The sequence below is a fragment of the Borostomias antarcticus genome (assembly GCF_949987555.1).
Source record: "Borostomias antarcticus genome assembly, chromosome: 3".
Lineage (NCBI taxonomy): Eukaryota > Metazoa > Chordata > Actinopteri > Stomiiformes > Stomiidae > Borostomias > Borostomias antarcticus.
In genome coordinates, this window is record NC_140236.1 from 4,987,964 (window position 1) to 5,015,160 (window position 27,197).

Below are 27,197 nucleotides of genomic sequence, written 5' to 3' on the forward strand. Positions count from 1 at the left end.
GAAGTGAAGCCAACCCATATGGAAATGGACATAGATACATTTTACTAAATCTTTAACATCTTTTATCGGAAACCTGTAATATATATGTGACAGTATTTTTAACATTTTATGACACTTCTGATAACATCGGAAAGTTTTGTTAAGGTTATCATGTTCTCGCAACCAGGTTTTTGTTACATTATATACACTTCACATACAAAATACCTACATATAGGCTATATAATGGTATATATTCATGTTGTTATACTGATATGGTATTTTTAATTTGCTGACATATGATAATGATAATCTTATAAAAAATCTTTAAAAAAAAAAAAAAAAAAGGCTTACATATAAGAATCTTTTCTTTTTTAAATGACGAAAGCAAATTTTATTTAAATAAATATGTGTGTGTTATAGGGAGCCCTCATCCCAGGCAGTATGTGGTGGTTCCAGAGGGGTGTGTGTGCCCTCCCCGTCACACTGGTCATCTGGTCTTCTGCCACCTTCATCATCAACTATGTCATCGCTGTACTATTAGGTCATGTGGACGCGGTGGTGCCATACATCAGGTACGGGACCTACCGAGCTGTAACACAGGGAACAGTAATCTACAGGGATCAGACCTTAGCATTGCTTTCAGTCAAGCATGTGAATGTCCTCCCCAAGGCTTGTAGGAACATTCTGCAACGACTATGTGGTTCAGTGTCTTTCTCAATGTTTCATGTTGTGCCAGGCAGCTCTTTCACACTGTTTCAATAGCGCTTGAGTTTGTGACTCAATTTTTCTTTTGTGGTTTGCAGTGACACCAGTGCAGATGTTCCTGAGCGGTGTCTCTTTGGTCTCATGCTTAGCATCTCTTCCTTTTTAGGTAAAAAACAACCAAAAAAACAACACTTCCCACGTACTTTTCATTCTTTAAAGAACTGTGCAGCAATACCAGTAACCAGGACGGTTTGTAGAAAATTCAGATCAACTCTTCTGTGACCTACTTCAACAAGTGGCTTGAACACTGTCTTTGTTGTAATGCGGATTCAAAACTAGTAGTCTAATTTTATTCATAGGAGAGAGAGTTTAATATAACTGAAATTACAATATACACAATCTTGTCTCGTGAATGCTGTTTATGAAAGAGATTGTGTTTAGTTGTAAAACTTGATTTTGTGGTGAGGATGAATTGCAGCAATCTGGTATTGTATCAATCCTTCCTGAGTACACATTCTCATTTTATGACCGTTTTATTTAGCAGTTGTTTACATAAAAGAACAGTAACATCAGGAGTTACCTACATGGGAGCCAAACTCCCTCTATCCCTCTCTCCAACACTAATCCTTTCCATTGCAAATACCTAACTCACTAGCTGTTTGCCCACCATCATTCACTATAATAAAGTAATAAAGTATGCGGTTGTTCTTGCAGGTGTGGCCACCGTCTATGTGCGGTACAAGCAGGTCCAGGCTCTGGCGCTAGGGGGTGAATACAGACTGCACCGCCTCAACTCTGCCAGCCTCATCCTGGGTATTATGAGCTCACTGGGCATGTGCATCATTGCCAACTTCCAGGTACATTACATTACATTACATTTACATTACATTACAGTCATTTAGCAGACGCTTTTATCCAAAGCGACTAACAATAATTGTATTTAACGTAGGAAGAGCCAATGTACTACTACTTGCCAGAACTCACAAGTGCATCTTCTTTCTAAAACAAGTGACTAAGAGCATAATCTAGTGCTGAAGGCAAAGTGCAAGAATCACAATCTAAAGTACAGTGCAATATAATATAATACAATAAGCTTAGGTGGGAGGATTGTTGTAGTACTTCTTGAAGAGATGAGTTTTGAGCCTGCGACGAAAGATGGGCAGCGACTCTGCTGTCCTGACATCAGTGGGCAGCTCATTCCACCACTGCGGGGCCAGGACAGAGAAGAGCCGTGACCGTGTCGATCGACCGCAGGAGCCTCGGATTGACGGGGCAACCAGTCGCCCTGAGGTAGCAGAGCGTAGCAGTCGGGAGGGGGTGTAGGGTTTGACCATGGCCTGGAGGTAGGAGGGGGCTGTTCCTTTCATTGCCCTGTAGGTTAGCACCAGAGTTTTAAACTGGATGCGAGCCGCTACAGGGAGCCAGTGTAGGGAACGTGAGGTACATACTGTAGGATGTAGTACATATAGTATAGAGAATATAATATTGAATGTGCTCCTGTCCCATCTAAGTCCAGCAACATGTAGGCTCTGGTTTAATATGAGAAGCCTATCTTGCTCTGATTGTCTTGGATTCGGTCTCCTCTTGGGTCACATACCCATCAATCTGAGGCAGGGGGCGTGAAAGGGGCGAGTTGAGAAACAGTCGACCTGTGTGTGACCTCCTGTTGTCACCTCTGCCCCGTTGCAGACGAGCACCATCATCTCGGTGCACCTGTTCGGGGCGGGGCTGACCTTTGGCTCGGGGATCCTTTACATCCTGGTCCAGACGGGCATCTCCTATCACATGCAGCCTCGCTTCCACGGCAGGGACATCCTGTGGGCGCGCACCGCTGTGGGCCTGTGGACACTGGCCAGCGTCATCACCGGTAGACCCCCCCTCGCTGCAGAAAACCTAAGATACACACCTCCCACGCCCTCTTTCTAAGGGCACAGCAGGGCAGGCTTTGAGCACCGGTATCCCACGCGCATTTCTTTAGAAATACTTCGGATATACACAAGCTCAATATGCAATTAATGTCAAGCCGCCACCAGTATCAGCTATAATAAGCATCTTTCTCCCTTTCCCAGCATTTGTCTCTTATGTTGTCCTATATGATGACCTTCCCGGGGTGGACGACGTGACCGCAAAACTGCACTGGCGACCTGGGGAGGCGGTGAGAAACCCCAACAGTACTTAAAAACAAAGAAAATTCCCATTACTTGGCACGTTACTGTACGTTTATGTGCTGCATGATATTAGTGTGTGTGTATTGAGTTAGTATGTGAACACGCGTTTGGATCACCCTCCCTCTCAGGGCTACACAGCCCATCTGGTCAGCGCTGTGGCGGAGTGGTCTCTGGCCTTCTCCTTCATCTGCTTCTTCCTCACCTACATCCGAGACTTCCAGGTCAGAGACGTTTTCATCGGCCTATTGTATGTGCTGTAGGCCTAAGGCCTTGAACCCTTCAGCGTATACATGTACACTTCATCAGAGAGGATTGGTGTGAGCAATGGATTAAAACATAATTCTGCTCATGTGCATGCTGACTGTAGGCATTTCTCAGCAAATCTCTGACGAGTGCTTAGGTCATAGGGTATTAGGATTGTGCATTATAGCCTTGTATATGAAATGTCCCCTCGCTAAGCCCCTCCCACCCTCTTTCCTCCTTAGAAAATGGAGCTGCAGGTGGAGGCTGTGCTGCAGAGTAACCACCTGTACGACTACAATCACTACGATGTGCGGGTACGCGTCCACCATGGAGAGCACTCGCCTCTGCTGGGCGGCAGCATCTGAACACCGCTGCTGCCCCCTGTGGTTAGGAGGACGACGTGCAGCAATTTTATCTTCTTGCCCCCCCCCCCCCCCCCCCCACACACACACACACACCTTTACCACCTTTACTTAAGACCACTGACGCTGGAAGAGGACTTAATGTCTCGCCATGATTCTACTTTCCCTCGTCAAGTCATATTCAAAATGGTGTTAAAGAAAAAGGAGACAAAAAAATGACATAGGAAAAAAGCCATTTAATAATACAATTATAGAGTACCGAAACTACAATCATGGAGGCAACTCAAAAGCAAGCCACTGGGCATTGTATTGCCAACATTATGAAAAAAATATTGTACCTCTGTGGTAGCTTGTATCACAAGCTATGTTACCTTGAACGTTTTGAGATTGGAATAAATTTGATATTTGTAAGGAAGGATGTGGTGAAAAGTGCCAGTGCTCTCACAGGCACTTCCAGGCATCAACACTCCTGAAAAAGGGTGTGTATTACATTTAACCTGTACTCTACTGTATATTAGCATGTATTAGCTTTACCCTCACAGTGTCATTGTTGGTAATCTAGTGGGTCAAAATGTAGATGAAATAGTGATCACTTTGGAAAAAAAGCACCTGTTAAATGACTCAAATGTAAATGACAGGTTGCCTTTTTCTATATCGCTACTGTACAGTTTTGATGCACCATTACACTTGTCTAATATTGTACTTTTCTACAAGTAAATGTTTTTAAAATATATGACGGCTTTCTTTCTCTTTACTCTTACGTGAACATGCTCTGTTGAAGATGCCTGTTGATAAGTTAAAACTTCACTGGCTGACAAACTGAAAACCAGGACTGTAGGAACACATAACATTTGTCTTTATTTAAAATTATTTTCTGCTACAAAATGATGTGTACAGTAGCAGGTTTAAGATTAAGACCACAGAGCGAAAACACTCACTAAACTAAAATGCCTCTGGATTGCAGCCCTGTACTGTACATGACTCCCAGTATTCAAACACTAGCAGCAACATTTAAAATATCCACTGGACCCTCGAAATTCCAACACGGGTGGGCGGATTTTGAGGATCTGTCAGGTGGTGTAAAGTACCAGGCCAAATTACAGCTGGTCCCAGAGTGCTGGTCCCAGGGTTGGGAGACAGGCCACTCCAATTAATAACACAATAGGCTGAGACCAGTTTGCACTGGGCAACAGCAATCAAATTACTTACATACACTTTACAGATCTAAAAGAAACGAACTGTACAAAAAAAATCACTCAATATTTACATCTACAGCAGTAAAATGTACATCTGTCACATACAGACACGTACCTTATATATACAGCATGGTCTCCTTTACAGTGTATTATTCACAAGGCAGCTAGTGTTTCTTTGTCTTCTCCCTTCTCTTCTTCTCCTGATATTCCAAAATCTTTTTTTGAAAGATTCCTGAGAGAAGAGGAAGAGTTGGCTGAGTAAGGTCAACTTTATTAAGGAACAAATTGCATCAAGTTTACAAACGATGAATTACATGCCCTTAACAATATAAATGTTAAAAAGACTACATTAAACGACACATAATTTAAAAGGAGGGGTTTTCAGGTTGTTTCATTTTCATTTAATTTCATCTGCTCAGATAGAGGATGGTGGATGAGTTTCTATAGTGCTCAGTTCATGGGCTGTTAAACTGAGTGGGAAGTGGAAATTGCACACAAATCCTCATGATGCACTTTTCTGGGTAGGTTGTGTAAAACAAATGAAAGAAGCTGGAGAATATTCCAGAATGTCTCCTCACCTTGCTGTGGTCCAGGCTGCTGCAGCTCCACCTCTTGGATGAACAGGTCAAACATCTGGGTTTCGATGAACTTCTTGACAAAATGGCGCGTGGTCTTGGACTCGATGGCCTTGTAGAAGCTTCTCTTCTGGAAGACCCCCGGCTGCCCGCTGTCTTTGCGCGTCACGTAGGAGGCGTAGTGGCCAACGATCTTCACGAAGAAGGGTAGGAAGGCTTCAGAGACAACCTTTTTCAGCTCCTCCACAGCTGCAAGAAACGGGGTACATAGTATCAACCAATGGCACATGAACAGTGCAACCAGTCTGACAGTCATCTGACATTAACAGGTGTGGTGTTGCACTGTGGGATGCAAATCTAACTCACTAGCTTTCTCATTCCTGTCTCTGAGTGCCAGCAGTACCTCTTCTTGGAGTTTAGGGGGCAGTATAGTCTTCTCATCTCCAAACTGGAAGACAGAGCAACAATGGCATCACAACAAAGTCACAGGAGTTGCAAAACTCATGTGAAAACTGAGAGTGATTTGAAAATGTATTTAAAAGGGTGAACATAGTCCTTTTTTTGGTAAAAATGTAAAGATTTTCCCAAGCAGCGCGGGATAGATATTTAGAAACTTACCGTAACAATGAAAGTGTCCTCTTTGTCGTCAGACAGGTCAACCACGAGCAGCTGAGAACAAAAACCCAGAGACCACAATGACTACTCCATCCTCAACCCACACCCTTTCACTACAACCCCCATGATTCCCTCCGTGTCTATTCTGATCCGTACTGAAGGCCAGTGTGGCTGCGCGTCATCAGAGGAGGTTGACTCACATCAGTCTGGTCGGTGACCAGCTCCATGTCCAGGTGGCGTTTCTGGACGCCCAGCAGGTAGGGCGTGGGCGCCATGACCACGTCGATGAGGATCTGGGGGACGATGGAGATGAAGGTGTGCTGCCAGATGAAGGGGTAGAGGAGGGCGGCCACAGCGTGGATCACCTGGGACAGGGTGCTGGGGGAGGGGTCAAGGGTCAAAGGAACGGCCATTAATATTGACCCTTGCTCTAGGCGTTTTGTGCTGACCTGTCACTTCTCAGGCAATGACACCATCGCCCACAGTTGCTGTGACTCAGTCAAGACCTTCATTCGGTTCACAAGTGCAGTGACGTTGCAGGTGTGCGGATTTCCGATAACTGCGGATGTGAGGAACGATGAATGTGTGTGCGCGCGCGCGCGAGTCACACCTGAGCTCTTCGGCGACGAAGACAATTCGTCGCTCCAGGACAGCGCTGGCGAAGACAACCAGCACTTCCTCGTCTGTCAGGCAGCGGAAGAGAGTGGCGAAGTCGACGTGCTCCAGCCACGAGTCCAGCGGCCGCGTCAGTCGGATGATCTGGTGGGTCACCAATGTCATCAACACGTCACGCCAACAACAACAACAGCGACGTCACGCCGCCACCGAGACCGCTATGCCGTCAACGCGCCGACACCAGGTGATTATCGTTCACGGCATGGCGGCATTAGCGGACACATTCCGACCAATCACGTCGGCACCTGAATCACCGCGTCATTCGCAGCTAGTTTCCATTAGTCAGAAAGCCTTCCTGCAGGTGTCAAGTGTGTAAAGAGCTCATCCTTTTTATTACGCCGAGGGCTTGTCACTAAGCCCGCCGAAGGCAAGCACAACGTTTCCAGGAGTCAGAGAGACTGCGCAGCTGTAAGGGTGGAATGTTGCAGGATGGGACTGGGAGTGACGGGATTTGAACCCAGGAGGAGGTTGGGTAACAGCGGGCAGGTTCAGACACAGCACCATACCCACCCATAAGGAACTGAGACTAACACCTAAGGCTGACTGCTTCTCCTGTGTCAGTAGTACAATGGGTGTATGTGTGTGTGTGTGTGTGTGTGTGTGTGTGTGTGTGTGTGTGTGTGTGTGTGTGTGTGTGTGTGCGTGCGAGCGAGTACATGCATGCGCGCAAGAGAATGTAGGTTCATCTGAATTGTTCAACCAGACATTTCAGACGTTTCTCTGTGGAGTCTGGGCAGTGTCCTTTAGGCAACCTTAATTGTGTACAAGTCACTGAACATACAAACTGTGGTATATATCTTTAGACCTGTATATCTTTTGCTTGTTGCTTGTGGGTGTGGCTGTGTCTTTGTATGCTTCTTTTGTGTCATACAAAATGTAGGCCCTCTATTCATGTAGTGTTTCTTTTATTGTACAGGCTGGCTATGGGGTTTCTGGCTTGCTTTTTGTTGAGCTTTATGTATTATGCCTTCCTTTGATTCTCTCCCTTTCCTTTTGTGTGTCTGTCTCTCTCTCTCTATCTCTCTCCCCCCCCCCCCCCTCTCTCTCTCCCTCCCTCTCTCTCCCTCAGAATTGGGCTCATCTGTAGTGAACAGTCCCTTCTCCCGTCATTGGTGGGTCTAGACCAGGGGGCGGGGAAAGCAGGGTCAGGGGTCAGGGTCTTACCTCGGTGCCCTTGTCAGGGATGAAGCTCTTGATGTTGACGGTGTTTCCCGGGGCGGGGAACGGTGCCTCCCTCAGGCTCTGCATGAAGGGGTAGACCATGGCCGCCTTGGCCACCTGCCAACGCTTCGCTACCTCGTCAATGATCTACACAACACACACACACACACACACACACAAGATGGACATCAATATAAAAAAGAGATAAGTCCAATCTAATTTCAAACTCTCCAAATAACATGTAATGTATGTACAGTTAGTTGATGAAAGAAATAAACCTACCGAATCAGTTCCTAATAAAATAGTCTTGCCAACTTTCAATAGTACTGGTTCTGTGCATTCCGAGTGATTTAAGAACAGTTATGAGCAGTTCAAATGTCCAAGGTATTTCAAGAGAATGTGATATGGAGTGCTTGGGTGGCGTGATACGAGTACCTGTTGAGGTCAGCTTTGAATCCCACGTGATTATACCACGTGACAATATGTCGTGGCTGAAACTCCAGGGCGAGATTAACGCAGAGCTTCAGCCGGGTTTCGCTCAGTGAAAGGCTGAGGTCTGACAATCATACGTTCTATGTAACCTAAAGCCGTTGACCTTTGGCTTTGGGCGTTACCTCGGAGAAGAGTCCAAAACAAGCCAGCTTGCTGATGATGCAGTAGGCCTCAGGTGGACGAGCCCCATCCCCACGTGGCTGATACAGAGCGAGAGAGAGAGAGAAAGAAAGAAAGAGAAAGAGAGAGAAAAAGAGAGAGAGAGAGAGAGAGAGAGAGAGAGAAAGAGAAAGAGAGAAAGAGAGAGAAAGAGAGAGAAAAAGAGAGAGAGAGAGAGAGAGAAAGAGAGTGAGAGAGAGAGAGAGAGAGTGAGACTTAGATACTGACGTCAGTCTATCATAAAGAATAATGTCCATCAATCTGAGAGAACCAACGCGTAAACATACCAGTAACCTTCTACAGTATCCGTTCCTCCGGCTGCTGTCTACGTCAGTCAGGACGAAGGAGAACGTCTCGCTGGAATGGGAACGAAGGAGAGAGGGTCTCAGACACATTCAGACCACTCTGGACTGTCAGGGCACGTAGACAGTTCTGTGCAGCAGCTAACGGAATTGGAATGTTGCTTCCAAGGTATGCAGGGTGACCTGTGGTATTCTGTTAGAGGAGCCCAGCTGATGCCCTCGGGGAAGCAGAACAGAGTGATGGCCTTCAGGGTCTTCTCCTCCTCCTCCCTCTGGAACCTCACCATCCCATCTCTCTGAGAGAGAGAGAGAGAGAGAGAGAGAGAGGGAGAGAGAATAGCAATGAGACAGCGAGATGCATACAAAAACTAAGTCAACAAAGCGAGATTTCAGATAGCGATAATCCCCGAGAGGCGGGCGGTAGATGAGTTTACACCTCGTTTACACATCCACAACGTCATGTGCTATTTTAGGATAGCCGTGCACATCGTGGATGATTACATCCTTACTCGTGTTACATTTGCCTTCTCCACAGAGTCCATATCCAAGCTCACACCGAATAAGGAAAATCTCAGTGTTCTTCATACTTTTCTCTCATACTGCTCGTCTGCCATCAGCTGACTAACCTTAGGGAACTGGTATGTGATCTGAGGTTCATAGACCCCCTGTTTGGACTTGTTCAGTGTGACGACCACCAGGTACTCAAAGAAGTACTGGCCGCTGACGTAGCGCTGCTCTCTGGCTGTGTTGTCCACCGGGGCTGGGCCCAACAGCTCTGGAGGGACGGGCTCCTTCGTTCCTGGAAGAACAGCATTATCAGAGTAGCCTTCGGTCAGGATTATGGCTAAATTAGTCATGCTGGCATGATGATGCGTAATACCACAGAATAGGAAGCAAATCACTGACAAACTCGTGTCATCGGCATGATCTACTACAGTCCTGTCAGTGATGGATGTGTTCGGTGCCTAGTTCCAGCTGTGCCCGCTTCCCACAATGGGTTCAGACTTGAAATGCTACAGTAGATACTGTTGAGAAGACCCATGGAACGTTAAACACCCCACCCTACTGAATGTCACTCCTGTCTTTCTCTCTCTTCTTCCCTTCCTAAGAAGCACTTATCTCAAGATATCAGTTTCAATATAAAAAGTATTGCTCATGACTCTTAACTGGTTTGTTTGTTGCTTGGAGCTCAACTCAGGTGCTGTAACTTGCAAACACATTACATGGCAACAAAAAATACCGGGACTATTTCATCATATAATGCTGCTCGAGCTATATAAGGGTAACTATAACTGAGATAACAATTAGTCTATGTTTTTCCAACAAAAATGTTAAAAACTGCATTTCATTATTGAAATTCTACGCTGAAGGAATGGCATAATCTAGATCAGACACACACTTTTTTGGCTTGTAGGCTACTTTTAAAGTGACAACTCAAGAAGATCTATGTAGCCTGACTGAGGCGATATTAAAGATTCCTCTCATGATATCAGGTCCTGCCCAACCCCAGCTACCTCCGGCTTACGAAGTGTGTTTGGTTGCTTTAGTTGCTTGGAAGCAACTCTGACAGAGGCACTCTGACAGAGGACCTGCTGGACTGCAAACAACACCAAAGACAAACACTGGCAAATCCTTTGTTCCCCAGCATGGTTCCTTCCTTAGGGTTTGCTGGAAAGCATCTCTCCCACTCTCTTTCACCTCCCCTTTGAAATAGGATGCTGCCCAGACAAGTTCTCTATGCTTCATTACTACACACACACATTCATTCACTGTGACACTGTGCACCTCTGTCTCTTGCCCCCCCCCCCACCCCCACAAACACACATACACATGAATGCGCACACACACACACACACACAACGACAATTCTGTGACTCACCCTACTGTGGCAGGTTTTCGCCCCAAATGCGTTTGCCATGGAAACAGTCATTTTGTGAGGCAAGACTAAGCCATTACACTTCACATTTACCTCACAACAATCTGCCACACAGCTGGTGTTACTCCAAAGACTGTGATTAAGGACACTGGAGTGCCAATAAGAAAAACAAGATGCCGCAGCAGCAACCAAATTGCCCATATTTGGAGAAACACGTCTACAATAAGTGCATCACTGTCTTAGCAGCTGCCAACTCTCTCAGATTTAAATGTATTTGAAAGTTAATAATTTAGAGGCCCCTACTTGATGAAGGCCAGGGGTTTTTCCACAGGCTGTGTTAAGTAAGCCTACTTAAAGAAGTAAGTAACAAGTGTGAAGCCGGAAGTCCTTAATAAAACAGGAATGTACTAAATAAAGTGTACATCAGAGTCACTACTACTCACGGTCTCTGGTGAGTTTCCTTCTGCGGAAGGAGGACCACATGGCACTGATCCTCTTGAGGTGGCCCCCCCCACCATCGTCATCCTCGCGTCCTGGCGGAGGAGGGGAGGGGGGGGGCGGTTGTTATTATAATTCAACCCCAGTAGAACACAAAAACAAAAACACGAGTCTAAAGCACCTAAACATGAGTCTAAAACAAACTGTGTTGTGCTGGTCGTGTACCTGGACTCTGACCTTGCTCTGGCTCGATTTAACAGTGCTTATAAAGGATCACAAAAAATGATTTGCGCCCAGGTAAATGACTGCCCCCAGGCGTATACCACTCACCCTCTTTCCCGTTGACGTCTGCTGGGACATCATGTTGTGGTTGTTCACCTACACAATAGAGAAGTGGGTTAGTTTGTTAGAACACAAAACACTACTGTGCTAAATTGCTAAACTCAAAGACATTTCCATAACCTTCACACAGCCTGGCCAGGTTTATAAATGCTGATAATATTGCATACAATCACCCTGCATACCTTGTATTTACAGATCTCGTTACATTGAGGAACATGTTACCAGATGAGGAACATAAAAAGCAAGAGTAAACAAAACGGTTATAAACCTTTATAAGTCACACAGTAGTACCGCTGTAAATCCACTGAACAAACACGAGTTTCGACTTCTGTGGTTCACCTGTTAGCGTTGCCAAGGCCCAAGGTCACACACGTGTACCTCTGGGGTTTGGAGTTAGTATACTGAAGGGCTGCAGTTAGATATGATGTATTTGCCCCAGTCTGGCCATTATCTGGTAGATAAGCGACAGCTAGTAGAATCACTGAAACCGTGTCCCACCTGCTGTAGGTGTTGGAAATGTTGCCCCAATGAACACAAATCATTAGGCTTACATTGTCCCTCAACTTACTTCTCCACAATAGTGTGGACATTATATATAGCCTAGTATAAATCATGTGTCTGTCTGTCTGTCTGTCTGTCTATCTATCTGTCTATCTGTCTATCTATCTATCACACATAGACTCACTTCCTTTCCAAAGAGGGAGACATCCTTAGAGTATATTCACTTAGGCTATTCTAATCACAACATAAGTATGTAACTTTATGAGGTTTCATATTTAGGTTGAAGACCTAAACACGTGACACATGGCCTTTCAGTTTAATGCACAACCTATCTTCGCCTTCCTCCTCCTACTAGGGCACTACTGTTCACAGTAGCTAGGTGCTACAGCTGAGCTCTAATGTAGGGAGTGCTGTGTCCTCAAGCTTTAACATGTTTCAACAACTTCAGCCAGAAAGGCTATGAGCTCCATCCAAAGAGGGATTCTCTCAATGTGACATTCCTTTCACCCTCTCCTACTCCTCCTAATGCTCAAAAGTACGCCAGACAAGATTCCAAACCTTTATGTCAACGTACTACTTTATTCTTTTTAAGCCCAGACCTTAAGTCAGATTTGTGGAGTATCTGGCTTGGAAATGTACACCAAAACATTTCCATTAGTCCCCAATTCATTTCTATGTCAACAGCCACATTCCAGCCCCTAATGCAGCATGTGCAGTCAGCTGTTAAAGGACTCACACAGGTCTGCTACACCATAAAAGAGCCAGCCAGCAACAATTCAGTTGAAAGGTGTATAAAGGTAGGGGTCTGTCGCACTAGGATACTTACTGAATCGAGGTAGGCTACAGTAGTAAAATAACATCTTGCGTGCTTTTATAATACCTATTTATTAACATTCCCGTACAATAATAACGGTGCAAATATTTCTGAAGAGAGAAAATGTGCACCTGTCGAGGACGAACCTATTTGAGTCCAAATCAAAGGATTCAAATTTTAACGTTACACTATACAGAGGAAAATTAGGCTATCTGCATAAGAGTTAAATTAACTTGCACAACACCGTCTTTCTGTGAGCTTCGCCATGGGGGGGGGGGGGGGGGGGCATGTTCTTACGACAAATATAAACTTTTCAACAAAACGATAAGCCGGAAATGAAACGTTTGATGCACGTGTTCAGATGATGAAAAATACCGAGTGTATAATCCACACCGTGTTTTAACACTGGCAGGATAGAAAGGCAAGTCGTTATCTTAATAGTATACTCACTCCATCTGTGTTTAGGGGTTGCTTCACATTTTTTTCGAAACCTCCTCGTCACCTCTCCGCTCATAGTTTCCAACTTCCCAAACTCTCAAAGTGATCTATTTGCCCTGCTAGTTTGTTGTTTATCAAAAATATAGTTTGTATGTTGACCCCATTCTTCTTGTTGACAGTTAAAACGGGACTCACCGCGTACTGTCTCACCACCGACCGTCAAACGGATTCTGAGCAGAAGAGCGAGCGCCGTGACTGCGCATGCGCGCGCGCCCACATGCTTTACTCCCCGTCCTCATTAGGTTCGCATAAAGGAACCAAGGTCATATTCCTGATGAAAAAAAATGAGCTCCGTGCTTGTACCATGTCCTGACTAGTCCCATATTAAAAAAGGGTGTCACATTTCAGTGATTTCAAGTCTAACTTTGTGTGACTCATTCGTCTGTGTTCACCAACAGCCCCCGTCTCTCTCCTGTACTTTTCTACACACAACATCTACTCATTTGCTCCTCCATCTGAGTGAATGCTACCTCGTAGCCTACCTCCACTCACACTTTGACACGTCAATGATGTGACACTATTGATCGTTCTAATCTCTAATCTAAGCATCTGTCATGAGGATGAGTGGTCAGTGTTTTTACCCGTCAGCCTCCTCGTTGGCCTGAGCTGGACCAGGCGAGTGTGTACTCCTGTAGCATTAGTCCCAGCTACATCTCCCACCCCCTCCCTCACCTCTGTGATGCTCGCTGGAGGAGGCAGAAGAAGAAGTTGAAGTAAACAATGATGTTAATGAATACGGTGATGGTGATGATGATGATGATGATGATAATAATGATGATGATGGTGAAAGGGGGTGTGGGTAATACTATACCATTGAGTGTGCGAGAAGAGAGAACAGTGGTGTTTCGGAGTGGCAGACCCACCTTTTCTTGAGGTTTCTCGTGCTGATGAGAAGCTTCTCAGCCCCCTCCGTCTAAAACCACTGCATGTGTCGTCTGATTTTCTTCTACCTTTGATTGAGACATTATACATTCAGCCTATATTTTGCAAACAGACTCATGATACAGTTATCCACGTGCCTGTGTGACCACATTGGCTTGGAAATAAGGGAACATATGCTTACTTTTGATCCGGAGGGAGGAAAAGCTGAAGCTTCTTCTGCGTGGCTTGAATGGAGACTGGTCTCCCTCCATCCTTGCTTCTCCTGTAGGTTATGGAAAATAATTTGAGATCAACTTCTCAAATCTGCGATCATCTGGAATGATGGACAGATGTGTGGCAGCAGTGCTTTTGCAGGGTTCATTTATATTATTTATTATGGTACTGTGATGTATTATCGTAATGTGTTAACCCTCCCAGACCTGGGTCGAAATACCTTATGTATAATAAATTGAAATGCTTCTAATTAACTTTTCTGTGAGTGATTGCTCTTGGCACAGTGGAGCCTGTGTGCTGTTCCCAATATGCAAATTGCTTTGTTGTGAACTTGTTTCAACTGAAGGCACACCCTCATTCAGTTAGCTAGATGGGAGGAAGGTGCTGAACAAAACATATGCAAGTGACTATGCAACCCCCATGATATTATCCACGTGAAAGGACACCGAGAGGGGGATTCTGAAATGTGCTTCTTGAAATTCCGTTCTGTTATTTGTTGTGTAACATTGCGAAAACAGTCTTCCAAAGTACACAAAGGAAAAATCTGTCAACATTGAAGATGAAAATCTGTCCAAATAGTGGATAACTGACTCGAACAGTAACACAAATAATCAGTTGCTTCACCTCTTCAAAAGGGTTTATGTTAAAGACCTGTCACTGTTACCGACGAGTAGCTTCTCTCCCATTTCTGAGTTTAAAACAATGTATGTACAGTATGTATGTGCACATCACCATGATGGGAAGACATTGAGGCGTATTTATAGCAGACCAGAATGACAGGACATGGGGGTATCCCATGGGAAATCTCCCTTGCAGTATGAACCCACAGTGTCAGGCTGGGACAGTAACATTGTTTAAACGTTTTAGAAACATTGTAGAAACGTTATACAAGTGGTGAAGAGGAATGGCTGGAGTCCAAAAGTTATGGTTGGGGGTTGTCATTATGAAGCCTGTGGTATGCCCTGTGAGGATGTCAGTGTCTTTCTGCTCTGCGGCCCTGTGTGTTACAGTACGTCCACATAGTCAGTTTTACTAAGCTGTCTATCAGGGACACACTGTACTGGTAACAGATATACTGATTAAAAGTTATCTCACTACAAAATATCATGCCAACCTAACGCTGTTACAAACAGTGCTGACCAACGCATGAATTCAGATACACACTTCTGCACGTCGTAGAAGTATATCTGTACACACACAGTAAGCGTCCAGTCTAGTTTGGGGTCATGTTCTTCCCCAGGGATCCCCTGTCTTGCGAAATGTGACCGTATGACTAAACACGCCCCCTCGCCACAGAGAAAACACTGGGGGGGTATTTTAAGCTTCTGGGAACCTAAGGCTGGATCTGCTGTGTGTGTGTGTGTGTGTGTGTGTGTGTGTGTGTGTGTGTGTGTGTGTGTGTGTGTGTGTGTGTGTGTGTGTATGGTAGGCCTACTCACTTGCAGATAGAGAGATTAGAGTTCTGCACACCAGGTAGCTCCCACTAAAGGATGATTAAATGCAAAATGATGTTTCCAGAACACAGCTCTTCCTCAGACTTCAGAAATCTGAAAAACATCACTTTGCAAATAATAAAACCCTTTGAACGGGAGCTACCCGGTTTGCTGAACTCTATTCTCTCCATCTTCAAGATCTGATCTAGCACCAAGCCTGATAGATATAGTGGAGTGTGCATGTCTCTTTTGCCTTACCTCATGTGCTAACCCTCACTCTCAAGCTCTTCAAACAAAGTTCCCTGTCAGTCTCATCAATATTGTATTATGTCAACAAGCACCCCAATGAGGTTTCAGTGATAGGAAATTGGGGTCATTCCCAAGTCATTGAATAGAAACATTATTAACTTTCCAACCAATTATTTTCAGAAGATTGACTCATTTCGGGAGAGTTATGAGATCATCTGACCGACTAAAGTCATTGGTTGAAATTGAACAATAAATCATGTTCATATTATGTGACTATGAACAGTATTGTACTTGCTCTGCCATCCTTGTGAAATAACTTTAAAAAAAACTTAAGTATCTTAACTTAACAAGAAACGTAAGTATCTTGTCTGGTGGAATGAAGGTTAATTGACAGCATGTTTGGGCTGTACAGTCATACCTCAGTTAGGCATTATATAAAACATTACTTATCTATTACGCTACACTCTGCACACCCATTGTACAGACAGTACACTCACCATACTCCATTCGGCATATATTACGTAATTTGCATGTGTGCCTTTCTTTTAATTAGTTATATTGTATTTTGCATTCGCACTGTATTTTCAATTTGCATTGTTTTTTGAATTGCATTTGCACTGTCATGTCTTTGCACTGTCCTGTCCTGCACCCTCTCCTATGTCGTCTTCAACAGCATATGCCATTACCCTAGTCAAATTCCTAGTATGGATATACATGGCGAATAAACTTGATCTTGAATCTTGAATGATCTTAAGACTGTATAATGTAATGAATAGTTTACTGTTCTTCCTGGTGAGAAATTATGTCCTGTTCTCAAGACAAGTATCAACTGGCCCATTTTAAAACACGTCACTGGCATAAGAACAGGTTATTAGCCACCATGCACACCTGCTTTTGGCCCACAGGGTTGTATTACCACAAAGAAATGGGCTGCCTTGATGTTAAAGGGCTTAGTCATTTTCTCATTCTCTCTCTTTTATCTCATCTCTAAATAATCTGACTAAAGGTTATGTTGGAGAGCTTGTGTAAACCTACCTAACACAGTTTGCTGTTCCTGTACAGTATACTAGCGTATAGAGTTATATACAAAATAAAAGTAAATACCAGTTTAAATTTGTATTTATATTTTGTATGTAGGGCCCCATCCAGTCCAGTTCTGTACAAGCTCCTGTGCATTAGGCACAAGGTCTAGCCTTGTAGTCTTATTACTCTGAACTGGAATGTACTTGCAGTGCAGTGGATAACACAGACCTGTAGAGGGCACTGAAACACAAATTCCTACTTCGTCCCAACAGCAACTAGACTTTCATAGAAACATATTCAGCTGATATGTAGAGCAAGTTGGGTTATTTTCATATAAACCTATTCAACCAATATTTAGATCAGGTTGGGTTAGGGTTTTCTCCTCTAGTGATAAAAGGAAGTAGCCTAACCCAATATGCATAACTGTGGGTGCTGTAACCAGAATCAGGAAATAAAAGTGAGATTGGTTGGCTTGATACAGTGGCAGCCTTGCTCTTCCTGTCAGGTGATGGTTATTGACAGGAAATTGTGAGTGTCAAAGAAGAAATGTTATGCAACATCTCTGAATTTCACCTGTCGTTTGATGAATAAGATATTGTGGATAATGCATGGACAAATGAAGACCAAATATTTTGACATTACCCATTATCCATGGCTACTGTTCCTGTTCAATGTAGCTATCTTACTCATGCTCCTTGTCTGTAATTAATATTTAATGTGTTGTCTTATTATTATTCATTGTGTTTTATAATGTGCAACTAAGAGTTAACTAATATGACTAACAGGCAAACTTTCAGGTATGTACAGTATATAGACCCACAGGCAGGTAAATATAGGTCTCTAGTTAACATTTTCCAGTAGCTTGCTGTTAAATGTGTGTTTTATACTGTTTTATGTGTCCTATAACGTGTTACTATGATACAGCTAACAGTCGTCTACCATCCAAGTAAAATATTTTTATTTATTAATTCATTTTTTATGTGTTATGTTTCTCATAATGTAGTATCAGTAGGTGCTGTATCTGTACTTTGTAATATGTTTCTATGACAGCCAGCGGTGTACTGAAGAAGTGTGTATACTGTACTATAACAGCAAATATTCTGAAATTGTTCAGGTTTTACATCAGTGGTAAATAAGAAGTGGGTATGTTGTGTCTGGTGATAAAGAAGTGGATATAAAAGTGGGTCAGACTTGTTTTCAGACTCACCTTATTGTAATCCCTTGATCAATCGTCAGCCCAGGCAAGCTGTGTGTCCGCTGCAACCTTGTTACTGGACCAATCCACTGTGTGTAGATTCAGCTCACCTTTGCCAGAATGCACACCAAGGTTAGGGTTAAGGTTACGCTAGATTGAATGGCTCAGCACTGCATGGACCATTCTGTCAAGTAGCTCGCTCCTAACCTCTCTCTCTCTCTTTCCGTCTCTTTCTGTCTTAGACCTAACTCGCCCTGCCTGTCATTCACTTCCCCATAATTCTGTTTCTTTTTCTTTCAATTTCTAAATGGTTGTTCTCACACAACCAATCCACTGTTGTATCTGCACAGCCAGTAAGGGAGATAGAGTACTAGCATAAGGAAGTGTGAATGCTGATGTGTGTAGTACACGCCTCAGTGAGAGCAGAGGCAGACTTTGCTCTTCAGCTGAGGGTCTGAGGATTTCCTCTTTCGATATGTGCTGTGGTTGTACATTGTGTACACAGGTGTGTGTCTCAGGAGTGTGTGTATGTGTGTGACTGTGTGTGTGTGTTTAATTCAGACACCTCCTTTAATAATTCTCTTATCATCACCATTTACTTCAAAACACAGTTGTCAAAGGCAGTAAAGTTTTCTGTGTTTTCTGGAAAATGGTGTTCTATCTACAGGTATGTGTTGAGTCAGATAAGTACCTCCATTAATTTTTTTTTGATTTGTGTAGTCTTTTCTGCTACCGTTCATCTAGGCCAGCTGTGATGAGCCATAACTTCCTATTGGGACTGACCATTTGAAGATAGTTGTTAAACTAAATCTGCATGGTGTTGGAATCCACCCACATGACAAGATCCATGTCCACCAACCAACTCTGTGGCAGTATAGGAAATGGCGTCATGCTCATAAACTCACATGGAGCAATGTAGGCCTATGCGAACTACTGCAGGTTACATTTTTCTCAGATTATGAGAAAATTATATTGAATTTGAGATAAATTAACTAATAGACCTGCACAGTTTAATTGTGGAACTGTAATAAATAAAGAACATGAGATTACCGCCCTAGAAATGTGCTCAGCCTTTTCTGTGGTGCCTGCTACTGTATATCTGACACTGACAGTGTGGGTAGTGTCACATGTGCCACTCTGTGCACAAATGGTGACAGAAATCAGGAACAGCGTCTCACACACACACTCTCACATCTGCATAAAGATAAATGTTGTTTTATGTTCAAGTGCATTAAGCTGAAGCTTATAGAGATAAATGTGGTCACATATTTCTCATGGTTTTGAAATGAAATCGCATTGTCAAGTGCTTGTGCGTCATAACATAAATATCAGATCAAACTTTGTGGGGCAGTTGTCATTGTCCATACAATTCTGTTACTATGATTTTGCCTAACAAGAGAATAGAAAGGTGCCCCATCGTGTGGACATGTATGGAACCTCAGTGAGAGTACCTTCTCAGGCTGGGATAAATCAAGAATGTTTCAGTCATATTGTCTGATATCTGAGCCAGCCAACCCAATTCCAATTGGGTTAAGTTCCAATTTATTTCCCAGTGATATTGCTAAGTGTTGCCGGTTGATAGGTTGCCCTGATTCATTTTTTACATTTCCATGTGGTTTAACCATACCAGTTGGAGCCATACAACTGATTATCACATCCAGTTAGTTCTTTTTGGTAAGCCAGATAAGATATTTTATGATGTAGGCCTATTGTATTGTGCATTGTATATCATTAAGATTATTAATTAATTAATTGAATCAGAAGTCAGACCTGTAGTGTACTATAGAGTGACTTCAAGATCCTTGTACAGTATGTGACATCATTACTGATATCGTATAGTGACATAGGCTATTTGCTTTTCCTTTATTCAAGGAGATCTTGCACATACAAACTATTCAACCAAGATAAAAACGTTGATGAAAAAAAAAAGATCTCCATCTTGCACGCACACGCACACAGTAATTGTAACCCAAACCTTAAACAATAACCTTTGACCCTAAAATCAACCCTAAATTAAGAACAAAACAGGAGCTACATGTAGGCTATATATATACACAGACTAAAAAGACAGGTGGAAACCAATCAAACAATCAGCGGCACAGGTGTCCTCTCAGTCAGTCAGTTTAGCCAGTTGTAGTCCTAGGATCCACTATTGGGGTGGGGTTGCCAACAACAACATCTCTTATTAGTGGAGACATTGCTTTTGCAATCATTTATGGAGGACAGATGATGTTATGTAGCAATTGGGGTGTAAATTGACCAAAAATGTGGGAGGAGTAGGGTTTGATAGGTTTTACAGTTTTTGAGAAAAACAGTGATGGACTTCATAATTCCTGCCAGCTCAAAGCACATGGACGTTTCCCACAATGCCAGTTGAGGACTTTTGGCATAGGACTGTACCTATATGATGTGATTTATCAAGCATGTGAAGTCAGACTTCCTAGGAAAAAGAAGAAGAAGAAGAAGAAGAAGAAGAAAGAAAAACAAGAATATTGGGAAATACAAGAGGGATCGGCAGCTGAGGCTGCCCGGGCCCTGATTAACACAAAATACACACTAGGTATCCAATTAGCTGGGATGGGATAGATAAGGGTCTGGATGGATTATGTACATGCTATAAGGATTTGAACAAAAAAAAGTGTGTGTGGGGGTGGGGGGGGGATGAAATCCCTATGCTTTCTGTGTTGTACTGGACATGCATTTTTGTTCCAACGGTTAGTAGAAGGTGAAAATGTGAAGTTATCAAATATTTCCAAGAGATTTTCTTACCTTATGACATGATAGAGGGTCTTCAAGGGTTCTTCTTTGAAATACCAAACACCCTCATGTGATATGAAGCTTCTTTACCTTTGATATAGGCTACTGAATGACATTGATGAAGTGCAAAAGTCGGGACTAAAGTTAGGCTATTCAAGTTTTAAAATATTGTTTATATACAGTAGCCTATATAGGTCACCCATTTTTCTAGCCTAGGCTATAGACTATTATTGCAAACACTATTCACTCACAACACAATTATGCCATTCTAGTTCATTTATATTTTTAGGATGAAGTTTTACATTTTAATATCACTTTTGTCTTTTTTTTTTCTTGTTATACAGAATAACATTTTGCCACTTTAGAGCTAAGCTCCCTAGGCCGTGTTCACTCTAAACTTCTTTTTTTTCTTTTTTTGTTGTTGAAAAAGCGTTGCCTTCTGCGCGAGTGTCTATAACCTTTTAACAATGGGAATAACCTACATTCTAGCCAACGTTGACTCGACCGTTATCAAAATCATCCTTAACGTCAACTAAATGATATCACAACCTCATAAATGTATCGTTTGTGACTCATGTCATATAACTCCGTGAAGTGTGAAACGGCAGTAGCTCCCGGTAGGCTATCCATCTTGAAGTCTTTTGGGGGCACTGGTAACCAAGGTTGGTTACTAGGGACCGTACACGCTCCCCAGATATCCTCATCCTGATTGGTCAGCTGTCAAAAAGGCGTTCCCATAGGGTTGCATGTAAAAAAAAAAGCGCTGGCCGTTAAAAAAAGGAAGTCTAGTGTGAACACGGCCTAATAATTTAATACTTTGAAACAAATATTTTATAACACAAATATTTCTCAGTCAAAAGAAGGGTAGGTCTAGAGTTGAGTGATTTAAAATTATATTTATACATATGTATCTTTTTGTGTTAAATTGATGGCCTCGGGACACAAAATGTATACGTCATTTCTTTGACCCATATAGGCTATATAGCCTAGGCCTATAATTCACCTCTACCCTATGTCTCGCTCTTAGCTGTAGCTGTAGCTCATAGCCTACTGTCCGTCCTTGAGGTGCTCTCTGATACAATAACAGAGATATAGTATTCTGTCACTGTGTGTTCTCCACTCACTTGGCTTGGATATTACTATAATCAACATCTAATCAAAGCATCTGTGCATTTCATAATGTCTCCTCACCAAACCAAAATAGTTTGAGCCAAACAAAGAAATATATGGCAAACAAATGAGCCAAACAAACAAATACAAGACAGACAGACAGCCAGACAAACAAACCAAGCGTGTATGACATAGCCTACATTATGGAAAGGCTTGTGTTGTTTGTTGATACCCAACCAGGAGTCGTACAGTATGTTAGACATTCAGTGGTTCTCCGCTGTCCCTCCTATAGGAAGATCTGTCTGTAGTTTTTCCCAGTATGACTAAGTGGGAATGAAATAAAGAAGGTGATATAGCTAGGGAACACAATGTGAAAGGCGAGAGGAAGTTACTTTGTTGCAGCTATAGAGACAACACATACAGTAGGCTAAGCACAGAAAAATAGTAAGTCAAAAAAGACACACTAGGGCAGCAAAAAAGGCACGATCAGTAGGCCTACTATTTACAGCAGTACAGTGAAAACAGTAAAAACTGTCTAAAGTCTCAGCTGCACTGTCAATTCAAAGCTGCCCATCATATTGGGCACATTCACATTGTCATGACTCAACGCCTATTTCAACAACACATGCAGCTGTGTGCCAGAGTAGAAAGGGGGGTCTAGGTGCACTGCAGTCCCAAATGGAGGAACATAACAAGCAGGTGGGCTTTTGGTTGACTGTGGCTGTATTTGAGGACAGTGTTACCTGAAACATGTCAAACCCCAGATAGCAAGTGGATCTGGGCCATATACAGGCCAGATCTGGCCCTTGTGGCTTAGTTCCGGCCCATATATGGCCCAGAATCATTACACATCCACTTGTTATCTGGGACATGTCCCATGTCAAATGTGCTTTTCACTATAACTCTTAGTATAATACCATCCATTACCACAACAGGTAGGCTATCTGAAAACACACTAGTGTCTTCAAATGTCAGATTTGCTGAGCTGGTCAAAATGCAACTGAGAATTACCCTCTGTGCAAAAGGTTAAGGAACTAGATTTAAACAATGTAGCGACACGGCACTGTCGACTACGACACTGTTTTTAATGCGGCCCTGAGGATCAAATCAAAGTGAGGGCGTTATCGGAGAGAAAGGTTCGCACTGAGCCAAGGGAGTGAACGGTGCTATCTGGTGTCGTGACGCGGAAGATAGGTTCTTTCCTCAGCTGTTTTATCAAGTGCCCCGTGCAGCTGTTACTTTGTTATTGAATTTAAAAAAGGCCAGTTCACTCTTCTTTGGCTGTTCTAAGGGCCTGCTGTATCTGGAGCTGCCTGGTTTGGATTGGCTCACACCTGTTGAGTTGTTGCTTGGGAGAAAGAAGAGAATGTGTGTGAAACTTTAGATAATGTAGTTCAGGGCTGCCAACTGACCATGAGAGATGTATAACTGACTAGTGCAGTGCCTGTTCAAAATGTGCCTGTTTGGACTGGTATTTCTGTTTGCAGCTTTCTTGAGAATAGCTCATCCAATCAACTTCACACTCGACACTGCGCTTCTTTGGGTGCTTAAGGGTGGGTGCCTAGTTCCTCAAAACCTGAGATCATTTGATGAACCAGCCACCATTGACAATGAATGGGGGGACAGAAAGACAGTGATGGAGAGAGGGACACTGATGGACAGACAGGAACAGTGGGGCCCAAATACATACTACACATACATACATGGCCTCCAGATTTAGGCTATGATGTCTGGAGGTTGGCAAGTATGCTGACCATACTTATTCATCATTGACCATGATTATTAGCTTGGCTTTTCATCTATAGCCTAAATGCTTTAAAATTGTGAATTTGGCTGCTGAACCTTTTAAACCTACTTTCAGGCCATGGTCAAACCCTATACCCCCTCCCGACCACTACGCTAAGCGTCGGTTAAATGACTGTAATGTAAACAAATTTCATGGGGGTTGAGGAGTGATGACTCTGACCCCTGTGGAGGGGATTGTCACAGAAGCCCTACTCATAAAATGCACCAACCAATAACAAATCTCACTCCAAACTTAATTGTAAAGTTGTCAGCCTTGCTGTAGCGTGTTTATGTGTCCATATAGTGGAAAAGTCACATGTATACTGTAAGGAAATGTATACTGCACCATCATGGTACATATGCACAACTTCTTATCAAAACACTGGAAAAGGATGATTTCATGGGCTGATACAGTAAGTGGAAAAGAAGTCACGAGCAGCAGAACATCAAATATGCTTTTAATGTTGTGTGAAAGGTGCTATCTGGAGTCGTGACGCAGAGGGGTGCTGGCTTTATCAAGTGCCCCTGGCAGCTGATACAGTGTTGCTGAATTAAAAAGGCTAGTTTTTGGCTGTTGTCGTTTGTGAGTTGAACCGAATGTATTTGCTGTCCCTATAAGTCTCAGTCCTGCAGTTGTGATGTACAGTAAATCTGATTTATCGGACAATTTATTAATGTCATCACTTTTAAGGTGCATAGAGAATCGCCAGCTATGCCATTGGCGCCCTCTAGCTAGGACTATATTGCATCAAATGCTGTCAACATCCTGCAGAATATCCAGTCAGCCTGCTAGCCATCTCTTGGAAGGACCAGAAACACTTGGAGAATGTTGAGAACAGTGGGATCGAAGCAGGGACAACAAAAAAGACTGCAACAATGAATGGTAATGCTATGAAAACCACTGTGGATAATGGGCAGGCGTCATCCACAGAACTACAATGGCATCTTGTCTAATAAAGACCTTGAAGATAATGACAAACCTTAGAGCATCACTGTGGTTTGTAACAGTTGCACTAGCTGGCAGCGGGCAGTCAAGAGGTACATTTATATTGTTCTGCTCTGCTTCATCCTTGCCCCCCCCCCCCTCTCTCTCTCTGAGATGTGCTGAGCTATGCTAGCCTCATGCAGCCACTTGAGTAGCTGGAACACACTATAGCAAAAGATGAGAGGACATCTGCTTTCAAAGTACAGTACAGCGACAATGTTCAGTGATGAATACGAATTTTCAACTGCTGCTTGTTATCAAAACTGGGAGGATTCTTACCTACTGACTGAAATGAAAACACAGGACGACAAGAAGTGCAGGCATACATTGTACACTGTATTGCTTTAAACATTGTACCAGTCAAGATTTCACATTTCACAATTGAACATAATGACACACTACATTCTTATATCCCAAATTTATCTCAAACATTTTAGCCGAACATAATATAGAAGCTTTCTAACATTATCACTCTCCATACATCCACTATCCACTTTGAAAAGCAGATACATTGTAATAAATATTTTTGTCTCTCGCACACTTTTAACACAAACGTACCTAGCAGCACAGTGACAGCACACTGCAAACTCATGAGGGTAGAAAGTCATATAGTGAAAAGGTTATCTATAGCAATAAAAGAAAAGAAATTCAATATCTGTATTTAGTACAGATGTACTGTATGATGACTGGCTGCTTCAAAACATACACAAGCAAACAAAAAATGCTGTAACTTGTATAAATACACATGGACAGAAAAGAAACAGTGCAGATAGCAGTGGAATGCATAGAACAGGTACTGTACAAAACACTGGTGCAGATATTCAAGGCTCTATCAGTTAGGGTCCCTACATAGTAGAGATGACATACGTGCATCTGACTTTGTCACAGTTTCACTGACAGGCATAAAAGTTAAAACTGAGGACTGCACACAGTATTCAGATCAAACTGAGTGTCTTGGTATCTTTAGTAATAAAGATATGTAGATACTATACTAAGGATAAGGATATTGAGACAGATGCAGGCTCCCAAAAAGTCAAAGCTGTGTTATCACTGAAAGAGGATTCTCTGAGACTGTCGGAGGACTGCTGGTTAGGGGCTCGGTGCTCCACAGTGATGAGTCTCTCTGTTGTCTCTGATTCGGGCCTCGATGTGTTTGTCTTTTGGCCCCGTTGGTTGTCTCCAGGTGTTTCACTAATCTCCTATGAAATACTGTTTGAAACTGCTGCTCCTGCAAACAACAGGACAAAGGAATCATTTAGAAGTTCTGAGATAACATACAGTAGTACCTAGTAAACACCCTGGGGATGCTCTGGCCCTTACTCCATCACCTACTAACGCCTGTTTGTAGAATATTTCAGCAATTCTAAGATGCTGATGTCTGAATGGCAACTCTACTGCTGCTGGTCACTCACTATGACTTGCTGTGGTGGTGTAGGTGTGGCGTAGTGGCCGGTCCTCTTAGGCTTGGCACAGAAGGTCTCCATGTAGTTCAGACTGCAGCCCTTATGGCAGCACTGGTCCACAATGCGAGGCTCTCGCGACCGATGATGAACTCTGAACCGGTTGGGTTTCCCTGAGGTGAAAAACAGAGAAGAGTAACCAACCTCAACAATCACAGCTCAGCATCTACACCAGTGTGGTCCACTGATCTTGACAGGAATAAGATAACAGACCAGATTGTGGTACAGTATGTGATACTAGAGAACTCTAGTATGTGTATTGGTTTACCAGTAAAAAAGGCTCCCACCTCACCCTTTACATACATATAACTGGTTGATTTCAAAACAGCAGTTGCAGCGGTAAGAAATGTTACTGTACAACAATGTGACAACATCACTCTCATGTTGGCAAAATCTAACTCAAATCAAATCTAACTTAATTTATATAGCACATTCTGTGGAAACAAACAGACTTTTAACTGGAACAATTTTTAAAAGCAACTGATTGTGAGAGAAATTACTGCACCTTTGAAATATTTCTGAATTGATAACTTGCTTGAAGTTTAGAGCCAGGTATTTTAAATAAGTCCAGATTCTCTCTCTGTGCTTTTTCATGACATAATTGTGTTAATATATCCTTGACACATATTGAGTATATTGAGGATAAATGTTCTTGTAAACACACTGGCATCTCATTGGATTGAGAAAACACATGATACCGAGCTGTGGAAGTGTCCTTGGTGCAAGAACGGAAAAGGGTATTAGGTGAAAGGGCTGATGGGTAACACTGAGTATTACCAGTCTCATTGGTAGATGGAATCATTGAGCTTGGTGACTGACAAACGGTTTGGTCAATTCTCATAAAACCTGAGAGAATTTGTTCTTGTCAGGAGTGCGGGTGCAGAGGTCACAATGAGCTGCCATGACAAGACAAATGTGGTCTCTCTAGCAATACAATGGTCGACAGAAACAGTTCCAGGTGACCTCATAAAGAGGTTGTTACAGCAGCAAGAGACTCTAGACTG

General features: G+C 43.0%; 2 protein-coding genes across 3 annotated transcripts; one reads left to right on the plus strand and one right to left on the minus strand.

The window, feature by feature from the left end:
• Positions 1-420: 420 nt before the first annotated feature.
• Positions 421-3,460, plus strand: LOC311330096 (DNA damage-regulated autophagy modulator protein 2-like; the record flags this gene model as incomplete). The annotated part of the gene is made up of 7 exons (XM_084462069.1): positions 421-551; positions 783-850; positions 1,399-1,541; positions 2,374-2,551; positions 2,754-2,839; positions 2,981-3,073; positions 3,338-3,460. The coding sequence occupies 7 exons, from the start codon at positions 421-423 to the stop codon at positions 3,458-3,460; spliced, it is 822 nt and encodes a 273-aa protein (XP_084318195.1).
• A 216-nt stretch (positions 3,461-3,676) lies between these two features.
• On the minus strand, positions 3,677-13,269 carry LOC311329780 (DENN domain-containing protein 2D-like). 2 transcript variants are annotated; one of them, XM_084461702.1, is made up of 14 exons: positions 13,054-13,269; positions 11,277-11,324; positions 10,952-11,041; positions 9,259-9,431; positions 8,816-8,928; positions 8,618-8,687; positions 8,294-8,371; positions 7,683-7,826; positions 6,454-6,602; positions 6,044-6,221; positions 5,847-5,897; positions 5,595-5,676; positions 5,232-5,477; positions 3,677-4,885 (listed from the first exon to the last, which is right to left on the minus strand). In XM_084461702.1, the coding sequence occupies exons 1-14, from the start codon at positions 13,115-13,117 to the stop codon at positions 4,818-4,820; spliced, it is 1,554 nt and encodes a 517-aa protein (XP_084317828.1). In that variant the 5' UTR covers positions 13,118-13,269; the 3' UTR covers positions 3,677-4,817. The 2 variants fall into 2 exon arrangements, with proteins under 2 accessions (XP_084317828.1, XP_084317829.1); XM_084461703.1 differs by lacking the exon at positions 3,677-4,885 and having other exon boundaries at positions 5,313-5,477; positions 5,632-5,676.
• Positions 13,270-27,197: the final 13,928 nt, after the last annotated feature.

Coding starts and splice junctions, on each gene's coding strand:
- LOC311329780 (XM_084461702.1), bottom strand. CDS start 13,117: ATGAGCGGAGAGGTGACGAGGAGGTTTCGAAAAAAATGTGAAGCAACC. Junction 7,827..8,293: donor GTTTTGGACTCTTCTCCGAG/GTAACGCCCAAA, acceptor TGTGTTGTGTAG/ATCATTGACGAGGTAGCGAA. Junction 6,603..7,682: donor TCCCTGACAAGGGCACCGAG/GTAAGACCCTGA, acceptor GTGACCCACCAG/ATCATCCGACTGACGCGGCC.